This window comes from Salmo trutta, chromosome 40 (assembly GCF_901001165.1).
Source record: "Salmo trutta chromosome 40, fSalTru1.1, whole genome shotgun sequence".
Lineage (NCBI taxonomy): Eukaryota > Metazoa > Chordata > Actinopteri > Salmoniformes > Salmonidae > Salmo > Salmo trutta.
The window spans coordinates 12,805,265-12,819,196 of record NC_042996.1 but is presented as its reverse complement, the minus strand read 5'-3'; the positions used below and the strand labels follow the sequence as shown (position 1 = coordinate 12,819,196).

At 42.8% G+C, this 13,932-nt stretch overlaps 1 protein-coding gene across 13 annotated transcripts in view; it reads left to right on the top strand.

The window, feature by feature from the left end:
* Positions 1-13,932, top strand: part of LOC115180352 (myotubularin-related protein 5) — a 68,615-nt gene that overhangs the window by 24,759 nt on the left and 29,924 nt on the right. For 7 of the 13 annotated variants that reach the window (XM_029742388.1, XM_029742384.1, XM_029742387.1 and 4 more), the window contains exons 3-11: positions 1,091-1,228; positions 1,556-1,681; positions 1,910-2,020; positions 2,710-2,796; positions 5,339-5,368; positions 6,817-6,922; positions 10,998-11,130; positions 11,333-11,456; positions 12,485-12,598. In XM_029742388.1, the coding sequence (XP_029598248.1) occupies positions 1,091-1,228; positions 1,556-1,681; positions 1,910-2,020; positions 2,710-2,796; positions 5,339-5,368; positions 6,817-6,922; positions 10,998-11,130; positions 11,333-11,456; positions 12,485-12,598 (969 nt within the window). The remainder of the gene's footprint in view (positions 1-1,090; positions 1,229-1,555; positions 1,682-1,909; positions 2,021-2,709; positions 2,797-5,338; positions 5,369-6,816; positions 6,923-10,997; positions 11,131-11,332; positions 11,457-12,484; positions 12,599-13,932) is intronic. The other 6 variants (XM_029742398.1, XM_029742394.1, XM_029742386.1 and 3 more) reach the window with 5 other exon arrangements.

Below are 13,932 nucleotides of genomic sequence, written 5' to 3'. Positions count from 1 at the left end.
TGATTTCTTTTGATTTTCCCATGATGTCAAGCAAAGAGGCACTGAGTTTGAAGGTTGGCCTTGAAATACATCCACAGGTACACCTCCAATTGACTCAAATGATGTCCAATTAGCCCATCAGAAGCTTCTAAAGCCATGACATTTTCTGGAGTTTTCCAAGCTGTTTAAAGGCACAGTCATCTTAGTGTATGTAAACTTCTGACCCACTGGAATTGTGATACAGTGAAATAATCTGTCTGTAAACAATTGTTCGAAAAATGACTTGTTCTGCACAAAGTAGATGTCCTAACCGACTTGCCAAAACTCTAGTTTGTTAACATGACATGTGTGGAGTGGTTGAAAAACGAGTTTTAATGACTCCAACCTAAGTGTATGTAAACTTCAACTGTACCTCATCCGTACCTGAAGAAAGGCTGCATCATGAAGGGATCAACATAACCCAGAATCATTTATTGTTAATATGTATTTAATGTCTCCCAAATAACACTTATTCCAGTATTGTTTACCTCTTTATTGTCTGTGTTTTGCCAGAGTCAATATTGAAGAATTCCTAAGTGTTCATTATGTATTACAAGATGAATGCCTACAAAACAATGGTTATTCCTTGGTTTGCTTCTAGCCTATTTCTCACCCCGCTCCAAAATAAGGGTGCACCAGTCCCTCCTGCAGCAAAGCACCCCCACAACATGATGCTGCCACCCCCGTGCTTCACAGTTGGGACGGTGTCCTTCGGCTTGCAAGCCTCGCCCTTTTCCCTCCAAACATAACGATGGTCATTTCTGACACGTGGAAAGTTTTCTTAACTTGGTATAGCCTAGCGGTGGAAAATAACCAAATGATAGGCTAGAGATCAGAGGTGAGTCACAGAGAGATGCAGAGTAGGGACATGTGACATACCACACTGGAATTCGGCCCACTAATACGGTATGTTCCTCCTGTCATCTATCTCTCCCTCTCCTATCTTTCACCTCATTCCCTTTTTCCTCCTTCTTCCCTTTCTCGACCCCTGCACCCCTTGACCCATTCTCTGTCAATCTCGCCCTCACCCTCTCCCTCCTCCTCTTTCCCCCTCTCTCCTTTTCTCTCTCAGTTCTGTCAGCCCAACGGATGGCAGTTAGTTCCAGAGAGGGAGCGTCCGTCGTTCTTCGTGTCGGTTCTGACCGACATCAACTCAGAGCGTCACTACTGTGCCTGTTTCACGTTCTGGGAGGGCCTGGACAACCCTCAGGTGAGAGACTGGAGGAGAAAGAGAAAAGGCCCCCCTGGCCACACTTCTCCTCACACACTGAGCCAATGTCATTATGAACCAGTAACGGTATCGTTACAGCTGTACTGTGTAGCAACAATGTGCCAACATTTTACGCTGGCAAGAAAGTTGTCGAAATAAGACGATCTGATCATATTAGGAACAGGTAACAGTTTATAATAGTTCCAAGCTGTATGTAACGTCTGTGATATGACGTTGGATCTTTAATGATACGTCTATAGAATATTTGCACAAAGTAGGCTACGTTCTGTACACTGTATGATATTCTGTCTCTTTCTGTGTGTGTAGGTACAGAAAGCTGAGGCCAGTGAGGTGGATGAGGACGAAGTCCCAGGGCTGGTCCAGCCGACACAGGTCTTTGCCCCCAAGAGCCTGGTGCTGGTGTCCCGTCTGGACCACACAGAGGTCTTCAGGGTACAACGCACCTCCAAACAATACTGCACATCCCTGTCCGATACTCCCATTGCACTTCTCATCTATGTTTCTTGTTACAACAAAGAGTGATTGAGACAGCTCTAGGCTTGATTTGGCTGTATTTTGCTTTAGGTAGTGTTCTTCACCCACAAACCCTGTTTGTGTCATTTCACTACAAGTCAAGGAAAGTGTGTGCTTGTCTTTTGACTGGGTGCCTCCCCTGTCCAGAACTGTTTGGGGCTCATCTACGCCGTGCACGTGGATAGCCTCAGCGTTCCCTTGGAAACGGTGATCGGAAACCTCCTCACTTGCGTCATCCCCGTCGCTGGTGGTTCTCAGGTAAACACACCTCCTTTCAGCATGCATACCGACTTTTACGTATTCTCCTGGGCTGTGCAACCCTCCCAACCAGCTAGCCTATTAGCTTGTTAGCCCCATCCAACCTGCTAGCATATTAGCCTAGCATGTTGGCCGATGCAGACTGCTAGCACATTACCTTACCAACCTGTTTGCATTGTAGCTTAGCATTAGCGGGTGTGCTATGCTAACCCACATTGCCGAGTCAATGCCGGGTCCTCAGCAAAGAGGAGATGGCCAGCATAGTAACTTACACACCACAGGAGGTTGGTGGCACCTTAATCGGGGAGGGCGGGCTTGTGGTAATGGCTTGAGCGGAATTAGTGGAATGGTATCAAATACATCAAACGCATGGTTTTCATGTGTTTGATGCCATTCCAATCGCTCCGTTCCAGGCATTATGAGCCTCCTCCCCTTAGCAGCCTCCACTGCTACACACTATGTATAGGAATATTTACTTAGTTCTTGTATTCACCCTATGTGCACAATTTAAATGTACTGTTTGTCTCAAACTAATTCAATGACGCTACAGCATGAAGCAGTGTAACATACAGTGAACTAGTATACTAAATCGTGCACTACTAGTATATTGGGCCTATACGTACATTTTGTTCCCTTGTGTAACATGCCATTGAACCCCGCTGTACATTGGTTCCTCCTGTGTGTTGCAGATAAATGAGTCCCCAGTATGTAGTTTAAATCTTTCGGTTCCTCAGGCCCTAGCCTGTGACTGGCTACTGGGCTGCTTTCAGGACCAGGTAACATCACCTTCCGGTAGCTTCTTACCAATCCGCTTGCCTCATTGTGATTTTATCTATTTAGATAAACATGATGATTCTAAAAAGTCTGGTTTGTATTTCCTATAATCATCTCAAACCATGCTGATTAATATTCACTCAGTGGTTTGCAGTTTGCTCTAGTCTGCTTTTGTGGGATTTGTGGCCTAACGATTCTCCATATTCCATGCTACATTAACCTGTCAATCATTTCGATCATTTTTGCGACCTTTTTAAAGTCAATGAATTGTTTTGATTCTGTGTGCTGCTGTTTGTCATGGATCGATCTGATGTGTTTGCCATTATTGATCTGTTATAGAAGTGTATAGACTTTTCACTTGGTGAGGAACACACACACACACACACATACACTGGTTCTCTGAGGGTGACCATATGGGGCACCAGATGGCCTCATAGCAAGCAGTGCAGTGGTCTGAATGAGAGATGGGACTAATCAGCATTAACACACACACACGCATAGATCTTTCAAACAAAAACAAACATACACTTGACTTACACACACTCAGAGACCTTCAGGCATTGAATACTATAGCATAGATCATTCTCTATTATAACAGTACTTGAAAAGCTATGCTAGGTGTTTGTTACGGTGTAATAGCAGGTTTGATACTATCAAATGTCTACCTTTTTATTAGACTCAGGTCTAGACTTGCTAGGACTCTCCCCAGTCATGCCACGTCAACCACTGTCATACCAACATGTATTGCAACACATCCACTTTACTACTGCAACTGGCAATTATCTCAACTGTCAGATACGCACTCCTGGCATACAGAGCAGCAACCTTTAGCCCAATTACTGTACACTGGAATATATATATGAGTCTGATATGGAACCTGCCTGAACGTTTGTGTGTGTGCGCACGTCTGCCCGTCTGTATGAGGGATTGAATAGATCATTGTAAATGACTGTCTGTCTAGTCTCCACAATGTCTTCTGGTTACCAGCCCAAGGACGTTCTGTCAATGGGCCAAGCTCCATAAATAACTTGATTTCCTGAAATATTAACAAAGCAAATTTCCCCTTTTAAAGTAACTTCACTGTAAAATGGCAATGCTACACAAGTATAACATTTCAGTCCTCTGTTATTTCACCCCAAGGTCATGAAAACATCATCTGACTAATTTACCCATTGGATGTATGTAGCTACAATAGGGCTGGGCGATATGGCAAATTATCACGATATCTATATATTTTTTTCATTTGATAACGATAATTATCACGATATTAATCAAATGTTTAAAATGTGCATATCTGCTTCAAACTCAAGAATGCCTGAACAAACCGTGGTTAGAGCGTTGGGTCAGTAACCGAAAGGTTGCTATATCGAATCCCCAAGCTGACAAGGTAAAAATCTGTCTTTCTATCCCTGAACAAGGCAGGTAACCCACTGTTCCCCTATAGGCCGTCATTGTAAATAAGAAGTTGTTCTTAACTGACTTGCCTAGTTAAATAAAGGTTACATTTTTTTTTCAATTGTAAGTTACGCAAGGAAAATTGTTCCATGTTTGCTGCCAGGGAGCACGTACCTGGGATCAATTAAATTGATAAGCCTCTTGAAACCTTCCTTTTCAACTGTGATAATTGGTAGCATGTCCTTAGCAATGCATAATAGCATTTGTGATGTCTTTTCGGTGTTTGCTTGTATGGCAAACACCGGGCAAACATCACTAGATTGGCTGGTGCTTGAGGGGTGTTTATCAATACCGTGGCTCAAACTTCCTGCATGTTCCAAAGAGTGATTTTGCTTCAGATGTTGAAAAAGGTTTGTCGTATTACCAGACTTCGTAGCCACCTGTCTACGGCACAATTTGCACCGAACGTTGCTCTGCTCTTTGTCGGACTTCAAAAAGCCAAACATCTTCCAAATTACTGAAACAGTTTAACCCTTTTAATCAATAATTTATTCGTTGGAAGCTGCTCCTTCTCCATGGCTATCACTGCCACTGTTTTTGCCTACATCACACATTTTTCGTGGTTAATAGTGGCTTACTCCATCACTCGAGGTGCTGAGTGGTTTTTAGTGGGCGTATACCTCTCCACGTGCATATTGTCACTTCTCCGCACGTTCCTGTTTCGTCACAGAGGTGAAATGGACTGCTCTACCTAATGATTCTATATTGACATCAACAAAATTAATCTAAACGTTTTTATATGGTTATTAAGGGAAGTAATTACCTCAATAATTATTGATTTATCGCCCAGCCCTAAGCTACAATGTCAGATATTAAATGTGGCTGAACTGAGCTATGGATGCTTCCATTTTATTTGACAGCTGGTTTGAAAAAAGTTGACAGCTGGTTTGACTCTGTGCCTTATGTTAATGTTGCTGCACTCATGTCATAATGCCACGCTGTTACCGTCTGTGTATTTGTAATGTCATGTTTTTGTTTGGACCCTGTTGTATCTAATCCGCGTGTTCTCCTATGGTGTATTTCTCTCTCGTGTGTGTGTGTGTGTGTGTGTGTGTGTGTGTGTGTGTGTGGGGTGCTTGACTTGTGTAGCCATGCCAGGAGGAGAGAGAGGAGAGCTTGGTACGCTGCCTGACTACTTTATTCTCCTTTCAACCAATCAGCTCCTAGCTTTCTCTAATTCTGTCGGGATCCTCCTATGTCTATGTATCTCACCTACCTCTCTCTCAAGGGAAAACCAATCAAATCACTTTGATAAGGCCCAATCTGTTACCCAATGGCTGATCTTTTTACAATCTGTTATTGGTAGCCTGGAAAAATGCAAGGATATCTAATTGGTTGTTGATCAGACGAGTGACGGTGAAATGGTGTTCAACAGTTGGATCACTGCGTTCCCATTGCTGCTGCTGCTGTAGAGAGCATGAGCTAACGTCAACCTTTCCTTCCCAGCTATACACAGATATACCTGGGCCCTGTATTTTAAGTACTTTTAAATGAAGATTTGGCTACAGTAGATTCCTGCTTCTGGAGTTTATTTGAAAACGGCTGTTTTAAATCAATTCTCTATTTTATAGTGAATATGTATTTTTGAAGAATTTCAGTACTTAAAATAATTTGCATTCCTACTTGTCAAATGTGGTATACAGCCTCTGTAGGTAGTTCCAGTTGTTTCTGTGTATTCTGTTGTATTACTATATGATGTCTGTCCTAGAAGCTGCTGTGGTTGTGTTTCTATGTGATGTATTGGATGCCTTCTTTGACCTTGTTCTACCTGTCCTGTATGCAACTCTTTGCAATCGGTCTTCATTTGCAGCCAAGACCCATTGTACTTACCATGCTGTGCAAATTGTGCCTTAACTCATGTCGGCTAACATGCTTTTTCAGTCTTGCAAATACTTAAATCCAAATTCATTGACATTGCATGCAACATAAAGATCACACTTACAAATGATGGCAACTTATATCTTACAACAATTAGTACAACTCTCTTGAGCTATAAATGTAATGTATGTGCTACAATGTGAAGTTTACATGACAAAGATGAGATGTTTCATGAATGTTACAATCAACAACAAAACAATCTAAATCATTCTGTCACTTCCCTTCCCTCTGCGTCATATGGCCGTAAGAACTATCCAGTAACACTAAACCAATAAGACATTTTAAATGTTAAGACCCCCTGAAATCATTCAAACGTATGAACTCTGCCCTTTCCAAAAAGCAATGGAAATGTCCCTGTATAGACAATCTGGAATGTCATTGGTATGTGACTCCCATAAAGGCCCATTTAATATGGTGGGCTGATTTGAATCTGTGGTAAGGCCCGTTGCTATGGGTTTCTCAGTTCAGCATAGGTCAGTTCTCTCCTGTTCAGCTCTGAATGGCCGGTTACTGTGGAGTTCTAATGTACCTGCTAAACCCCTGTGGTTCTTCTCATCTGTGATTTCTCCTCTCCTCAATACACTCCAACCCTCTGTGATTGTGCTGTAGTTGCTAATCCCCATTTTTCCAAGAAAGAGCGTTCACACTATCTGTTCTCTTTTTCCATGCGTCCCTCTCTCTCTCTCTAGAGGACTATAACATTGGGTGCGGGCGATCGACAGGTCATCCAGACTCCCATCAACGACACCCTCCCTGTCAGCGGCAGCAGCGTAGCCCATCTCTTTAGACAGCTTGGTACGGCAAATCATAATGCAGTTTATTCAGCCCAGGACCGATGGGGCACCTTATGATCAGTGATATGGACCAATCAGAGTCCGATGTTCCCTCACCTAGAAATGTTCCTTTGGGAGAAGACCTTCACCAATTGTTGAATTGCTTAATGAACGCAAATCACAGGCCTATATTTGATATGAGTTGGGAGGAAAAGGCAGAAATGTGTGTGTGTATATAAACTCAGCAAAAAAAGAAATGTCCTCACTGTCAACTGTTTATTTTCAGCAAACTTAACATGTGTAAATATTTATATGAACATAACAAGATTCAACAACTGAGACATAAACTTAACAAGTTCCACAGACATGTGACTAACAGAAATGGAGTAATGTGTCCCTGAACAAAGGGGGGGTCAAAATCAAAAGTAACACTGCAGCTGGTGGCCACACCAGATACTGACTAAGTACTGCTGTGCATCTCATCCTCATGGACTGCACCAGATTTGCCCGTTCTTGCTGTAAGATGTTACCCCACTCTTCCACCAAGGCACCTGCAAGTTCCCGGACATTTCTGGGGGGGGGGATGGCCCTAGCCCTCACCCTCCGATCCAACAGGTCCCAGACGTGCTCAATGGGATTGAGATCCAGGCTCTTTGCTGGCCATGGCAGAACACTGACATTCCTGTCTTGCAGGAAATCATGTACAGAACGAGCAGTATGGCTGGTGGCATTGTCATGCTGGAGGGTCATGTCAGGATGAGTCTGCAGGAAGGGTACCACATGAGGTAGGAGGACGTCTTCCCTGTAACGCACAGCGTTGAGATTGCCTGCAATGACAACAAGCTCAGTCCGATGATTCTGTGACACAGCCCCAGACCATGACGGACCCTCCACCTCCAAATCGAACCCGCTCCAGAGTACAGGCCTCGGTGTAATGCTCATTCCTTCGACGATAAATGCGAATCGACCATCACCCCTGGTGAGACAAACTGTGACTCGTCAGTGAAGAGCACTTTTTCCAGTCCTGTCTGGTCCAGCAACAGGGGGTTTGTGCCCATAGGCGACGTTGTTGCCAGTGATGTCTGTGGACCTGCCTTACAATAGGCCTACAAGCCCTCAGTCTAGCCTCTCTCAGCCTATTGCAGACAGTCTGAGCACTGATGGAGGGATTGTGCGTTCCTGGTGTAACTCGGGCAGTTGTTGCAATCCTGTACCTGCCCTGGTGGGATGTTTGGATGTACCGATTCTGTGCAGGTGTTACACGTGGACTGCCACTGCGAGGACGATCAGCTGTCCGTCCTGTCTCCCAGTAACGCTGTCTTAGGTGTCTCACAGTATGGAAATTGCAATTTATTGCCCTGGCCACATCTGCAGTCCTCATGCCTCCTTGCAGCGTGCCAAAGGCACGTTCATGCAGATGAACAGGGACCCTGGGCATCTATCTTTTGGTGTTTTTCAGAGTCAGTAGAAAGGCCTCTTTAGTGTCCTAAGTTGCATGTTCAATAATTGTTTATGGTTCATTGAACAAGCATGGGAAACAGTGTTTTATCCCTTTATAATGAAGATCCTGAAAAGGGGACGTTTCTTTTTTTACTGAGTTTACTCTACCGTTCAAAAGTTTGGGGTCACTTAGAAATGTCCTTGTTTTTTTAAAGAAAACATATTATATTGATCAGAAATACAGTGTACACATTGTTAATGTTGTAAATGATTATTGTAGCTGGAAACGGCAGATGTTTTTTTAAAGGCCATTATCAGCAACCATCACTCCTGTGTTCCAGTTGTGTGTTGTTAGCTAATCCAAGTTTATCATATTAAAAGGCTAATTGATCATTAGAAAACCCTTTTGCAATTATGTTACCACAGCTGAAAACTGTTCTGATTAAAGAAGCAATCATACTGGCCTTCTTTAGACTAGTTGAGTATCTGGAGCATCAGCATGTGTGGGTTCGATTACAGGCTCAAAATAGCCAGAAACAAAGAACGTTTCTTCTGAAACTCGTCAGTCTGTTCTTGTTCTGAGAAACGAAGGCTATTCCATGCGAGAAATTGCCAAGAAACTGAAGATCTCGTACTACTCCCTTCACAGAACAGCGCAAACTGTCTCTAACCAGAATAGAAAGATGAGTGGGAGGCCCCGGTGCACAACTGAGCAAGAGTACAAGTACATTAGTGTCTAGTTTGAGAAACTGACGCCTCACAAGTCCTCAACTGGCAGCTTCATTAAATAGTACCCGCAAATCACCAGTCTCAACTTCAACAGTGAAGAGGCGACTCCGGGATGCTGGCCTTGTAGACAGTTCCTCTGTCCAGTGTCTGTTCTTTTGCCCGTCTTAGTCTTTTTTATTATTGGCCAGTCTGAGATATATTTTCTTTGCCTGTCTAGAAGGCCAGCATCCCGGAGTCACTGCTTCACTTTTGATGTTGAGACTGGTGTTTTGCGGGTACTATTTAATGAAGCTGCCAGTTGAGGACTTGTGAGGCATCTGTCTCACAAATTAGACACTCTTTTAGAAATGTCCTTGTTTTCAAAAAATGTTTAAGTGACCCCAAACTTTTGAACAGTAGTGTGTACACGCTGCATTCGGATAGTATTCAGAACCCATGACTTTTTCCACATTTTTGTTACATTTTTTAATAAGGCTGTAATGTATTGAATAGTCCCCCCCCCATCATTCTACACACAATACCCCATAATGACAAAGCAATAACAGGTTTTTAGAGTATGAAATATTACATTTACGTAAGTATTCAGACCCATTACTCAGTACTTTTTTTTTAAGCAACTTTGGCAGCGATTACAGCCTCAAGTCTTCTTGGGTATGACACTACAAGCTTGGCACACCTGTATTTGGGGAGTTTCTCCCGTTCTTCTCAGCAGATCCTCTCAAGCTCTGTCAGGTTGGATGGGGAGTATTACTGCACATCTATTTTCATGTCTCTCCTGAGATGTTCGTTCGGGTTCAAGTCCGGCTCTGGCTGGGTCACTCCTGTGTTGTCTTGGCCGTGTGCTTAGGGTCGTTGTCCTGTCTTCGCCCCCCAGTCTGAGGTCCTGAGTGCTCTGAAACAGGTTTTCATCATTGGATCTCCCTGTACTTTGCTCTGTTCATCTTTCCCTCAATCCTGACTAGTCTCTCAGTCCCTGCCGCTGAAAAACATCCCCACAGCATGATGCTGCCACCACCATGCTTCACCGTAGGGATGGTGCCAGGCGTGACGCTTGGCATTCATTTCAAGGAGTCCAATCATGGTTTCATTAGATGAGAGAATCTTGTTTTTCATGGTCAGTCCTTTAGGTGCCTTTTGGCAAATTCCAAGTGGGCTGTCATGTGCCTTTTCCTGAGGAGTGGCTTCGGTCTGGCCACTCTATCATAAAGTCCTGATTGGTGGAGTGCTACAGAGATGGTTGTCCTTCTGGAAGATTCTCCCATCTCCACAGAGGAACTCTAGAGCTCGGTCAGTGACCAAGGCCCTTCTCCCCTGATTGCTCAGTTTGGCCAGGCTCTAGGAAGAGTCTGTGGTTCCAAACTTCTTCCATTTAAGAATGATGGAGGCCACTGTTTTTGGGGACCTTCAATGCTACAGACCTTTTTTCGTACCCTTCCCCAGATCTGTGCCTCGACACAGTCCTGTCTCGAAGCTCTACGAACAATTCCTTCAACCTCATGCCTTGTTTTTTTTGCTCTGACATGCACTGTCAACTGTGGAACCTTATATAGGCAGGTGTGTGCCTTTCCAAATCATGTCCAATCAATTGAATTTACCACAGGTGGACTCCAATCAAGTTGTTGAAACATCTCAAGGATGATCAATGGAAACAGTATGCACCTGAGCTCAATTTTCAGTCTCATAGCAAAGGGTCTGAATACTTATGTAAATAAGGTATTTCAGTTTTTTTATTTGTTATTAATTTGCAAAGAATTCTAATAACCTGTGTTTGCTTTGTCATTTTGGGGTATTGGTTGTAGGTATCTGTCTTAATGCCTGCATGTTTGATCATTTTGTTTGAAGATACATTTGATCTTTACAATCCACGCAGTCGGTCTTTCCCTGCAGGTAAAGTGAATACTGTACCTCTGTTATATTGTTGCTCTCAGGTATAGTGAACGTCCTGTATCTGTTCTGTGCTGCTCTGACGGAACACAAAATCCTGTTCCTGTCCAGCAGCTACCAGAGACTCACAGACGCCTGCAGAGCACTACTGGCCATCATGTTCCCCCTCAAATACAGGTGTGTGTGTGTGTGTGTGTGTGTGTGTTTTTCATTGTAAAATAGGTTCATAGATGTCTTTTTTAATATAGTGAGTTTACAGGGATTTGATTAACAAGATATTGGTCTGTTAGTTGAAGTAATTTTGTGATTTCCTCACTTATGTCATCTCCTAATCTGATTCCTGATAAATCTGATTTCCTCTTGTTTTCCCTCCCGTCAGTTTTACGTACGTCCCCATCCTGCCGGGGAAACTCCTGGAGGTGCTGAGCACGCCCACGCCTTTCATCATCGGGGTCAATTCTTTCTTCCGTTCCGAGACCCAGGAACTGGTGGGTAGCATGACCGTATGTTCCAATCTACAATACTTCTTTTTGATTTATTTTCTATATCATGTTTATATATTCCGTCAGTGTATGCATTTGTAAAGCCTATCTGATGCACGTAAAGACCGTCTTCATTCTGTGTTGCCCCCCCCATACTTTGACAGCCTGCGGTACGATCTTGATTATTGGATATGATTGTCAGTTCTCTGGCCCTCTTTCCTTATCTATAATTCATCTCACTCAACAACCCAGACCTGCTGTGTTTTAGCCATCTGAAACCTCTTTTTAGATGAAATGCCTCTCAGTACTAACACAACGGTCTTTGTAAACCATGCCAAGGTACATTAGCAATATACCTGACATGTAACTTAAATATCTTCATTCTATATCCAGTGGAATGTTGGATGACTTTGAAAGTTACCTTTTGTTATTAAGGACAAACTAATGATTAAGATGAATAATACTAATATATTTATTTTGCATATCGCTTTTCATTAGTTATCTCAAAGCTCTGAGGAAAAAAGGATATTCAATAAAAACAAGGTACATTTAGAATGAAGGCAGGTAAAATAGCAGTAGTGGGCTAGGCACTAAATACATTTCAGATTGGGACTAGGACTATGAAAACAGTCATTATAGTGTCATGTTTCTGAGGTCTAGGTTAGTGTGCGTTAAACTACATGTGGTCCCTTGCCATGCTTTGTTATGTAATGACTTTTAACAATGGACTGCCTGTCTGTATAATATAGTATACTATACAGTCACATGGCTCTGATAGATCGATTTGATGATGGAGTGTAAGGGGTGAGAGGTTATCGCCTTGGCAACCCAACTGCCTGTTAAAAGGTACATTTCAGTGCTGCAGTAGGTAAAGTTCTGTAATGATCAGCTGTTGACCGACGCGTTTGTGTGTGTCTGTGGCTCTGTCAGTCACTACTGTTATCAATCAGCACACTTAGCCTCATGTACAGTATGCAGAACAGTGATCTATTACAAGAGCAATCAAAGATATCGCACTGACTGAGCCGTCTGTGTGTCTTGTTCTACAGTTGGACGTGATCATCGCTGACCTGGACGGAGGCACGGTGACCATCCCGGAGTGTGTACACATCTCCCTGCTCCCCGACCCCCTCCTGCAGCAGACCCAGACCGCCCTCTCCATGGTAACCACCGTGACGACAACACTGACAACACTCACACCTCACCGCAACACCCTCCAGACTTCTACACCTTCACTTCATACAGCTAAATCAGTCACCAATACCAGTACAGCACGTTAACCAAACACAGGGACTCCCACTATGCATTACCCTGAACCATGTACAGCTATAGTGGTTTAAGCACAGCATCACATTGAGATGTTGATTTACTATTTCTGAACCAACTCCTTTTCTAAATAAGATCAAGTTCCTTATTGTAATCGAGCTTCTCACTGCCAGCACAATCTGGAAATTCCTCTTGTTCAGATAAGATCCATGTTATGTAAAACGAATCTGATTTCCTGATTGGGCCTGCCTATCATTGGTGTCTGCGGCTGGTTTATGCTTTTGTTCCTATGTGGAGGAGAGCCATACCATTGCTTTCCCATCATTAGCTACAACAAACAAATGGTGGCAGATCTTATTCAGATTTTATTTATTCAATGATTCTGGTTGATATTGTAAGCAATCATGTGTTTGTGATCAAAGTAATTTCCCACAATCTTAAATTCTAATTGTAAGGTATCGGAACTACCATTACACACCCCTATAAAACAATATCATATTTTACAATATTGAAATTACCCATGAGACACAACTATAAAAACAAAGTTATGAACAGTTCATGAGGATATGTCTTTTATTTTTTTTGCACTATTGGTGTGAGTTGGCACGTGCAGAGCTTACTGTAATGCACAGTAGTCCAATAAAGAATTATGAAAGAATGGATATTCCCATCTTCAATGAATGAAATGATACTACAATCTGGAGCCAAAAGAGGAGTTATTTGTTTGCCTGTATGACATTGGCATTGATTCCCACAGCCCAAACTGTGTGTGTTTGTGTTATCAGAGTTGGACCAGAGGGAGAAGATGAATTATAGAATCTGACATGCTGTCCCACATGAGAAATATTTGGGAACATATTATTCCCTAGATAAAAATGTCTTCCTCCCCTCTTCCTCCCCTCATTTCTTTATCAGGATAAGAGTCAAGTTGTATGTTTTAATATGAAGGAACATTTGATATGGACTTGCGTAGATTGCTCTGAATATTGCCAGACAGACATTGCTCGGAACTGCTCAAAATGCATACTTCATTAGCTTTTTGGCACTTTTCTTAACTGTTATAGAAGAAAAACATTTTGGGTTGTTTTTTGACACAAGTCCATGGTAAATTATATTTTAGTACATGTGACAGTATAGAGTGTTAATGCTTTTGTAACTCTCCAAGGCTGTCTGTCTGATGCCAATGGGCTTTATCTCAGGCTGGTCTCTATGATCTCAATTGGCTGGAGGG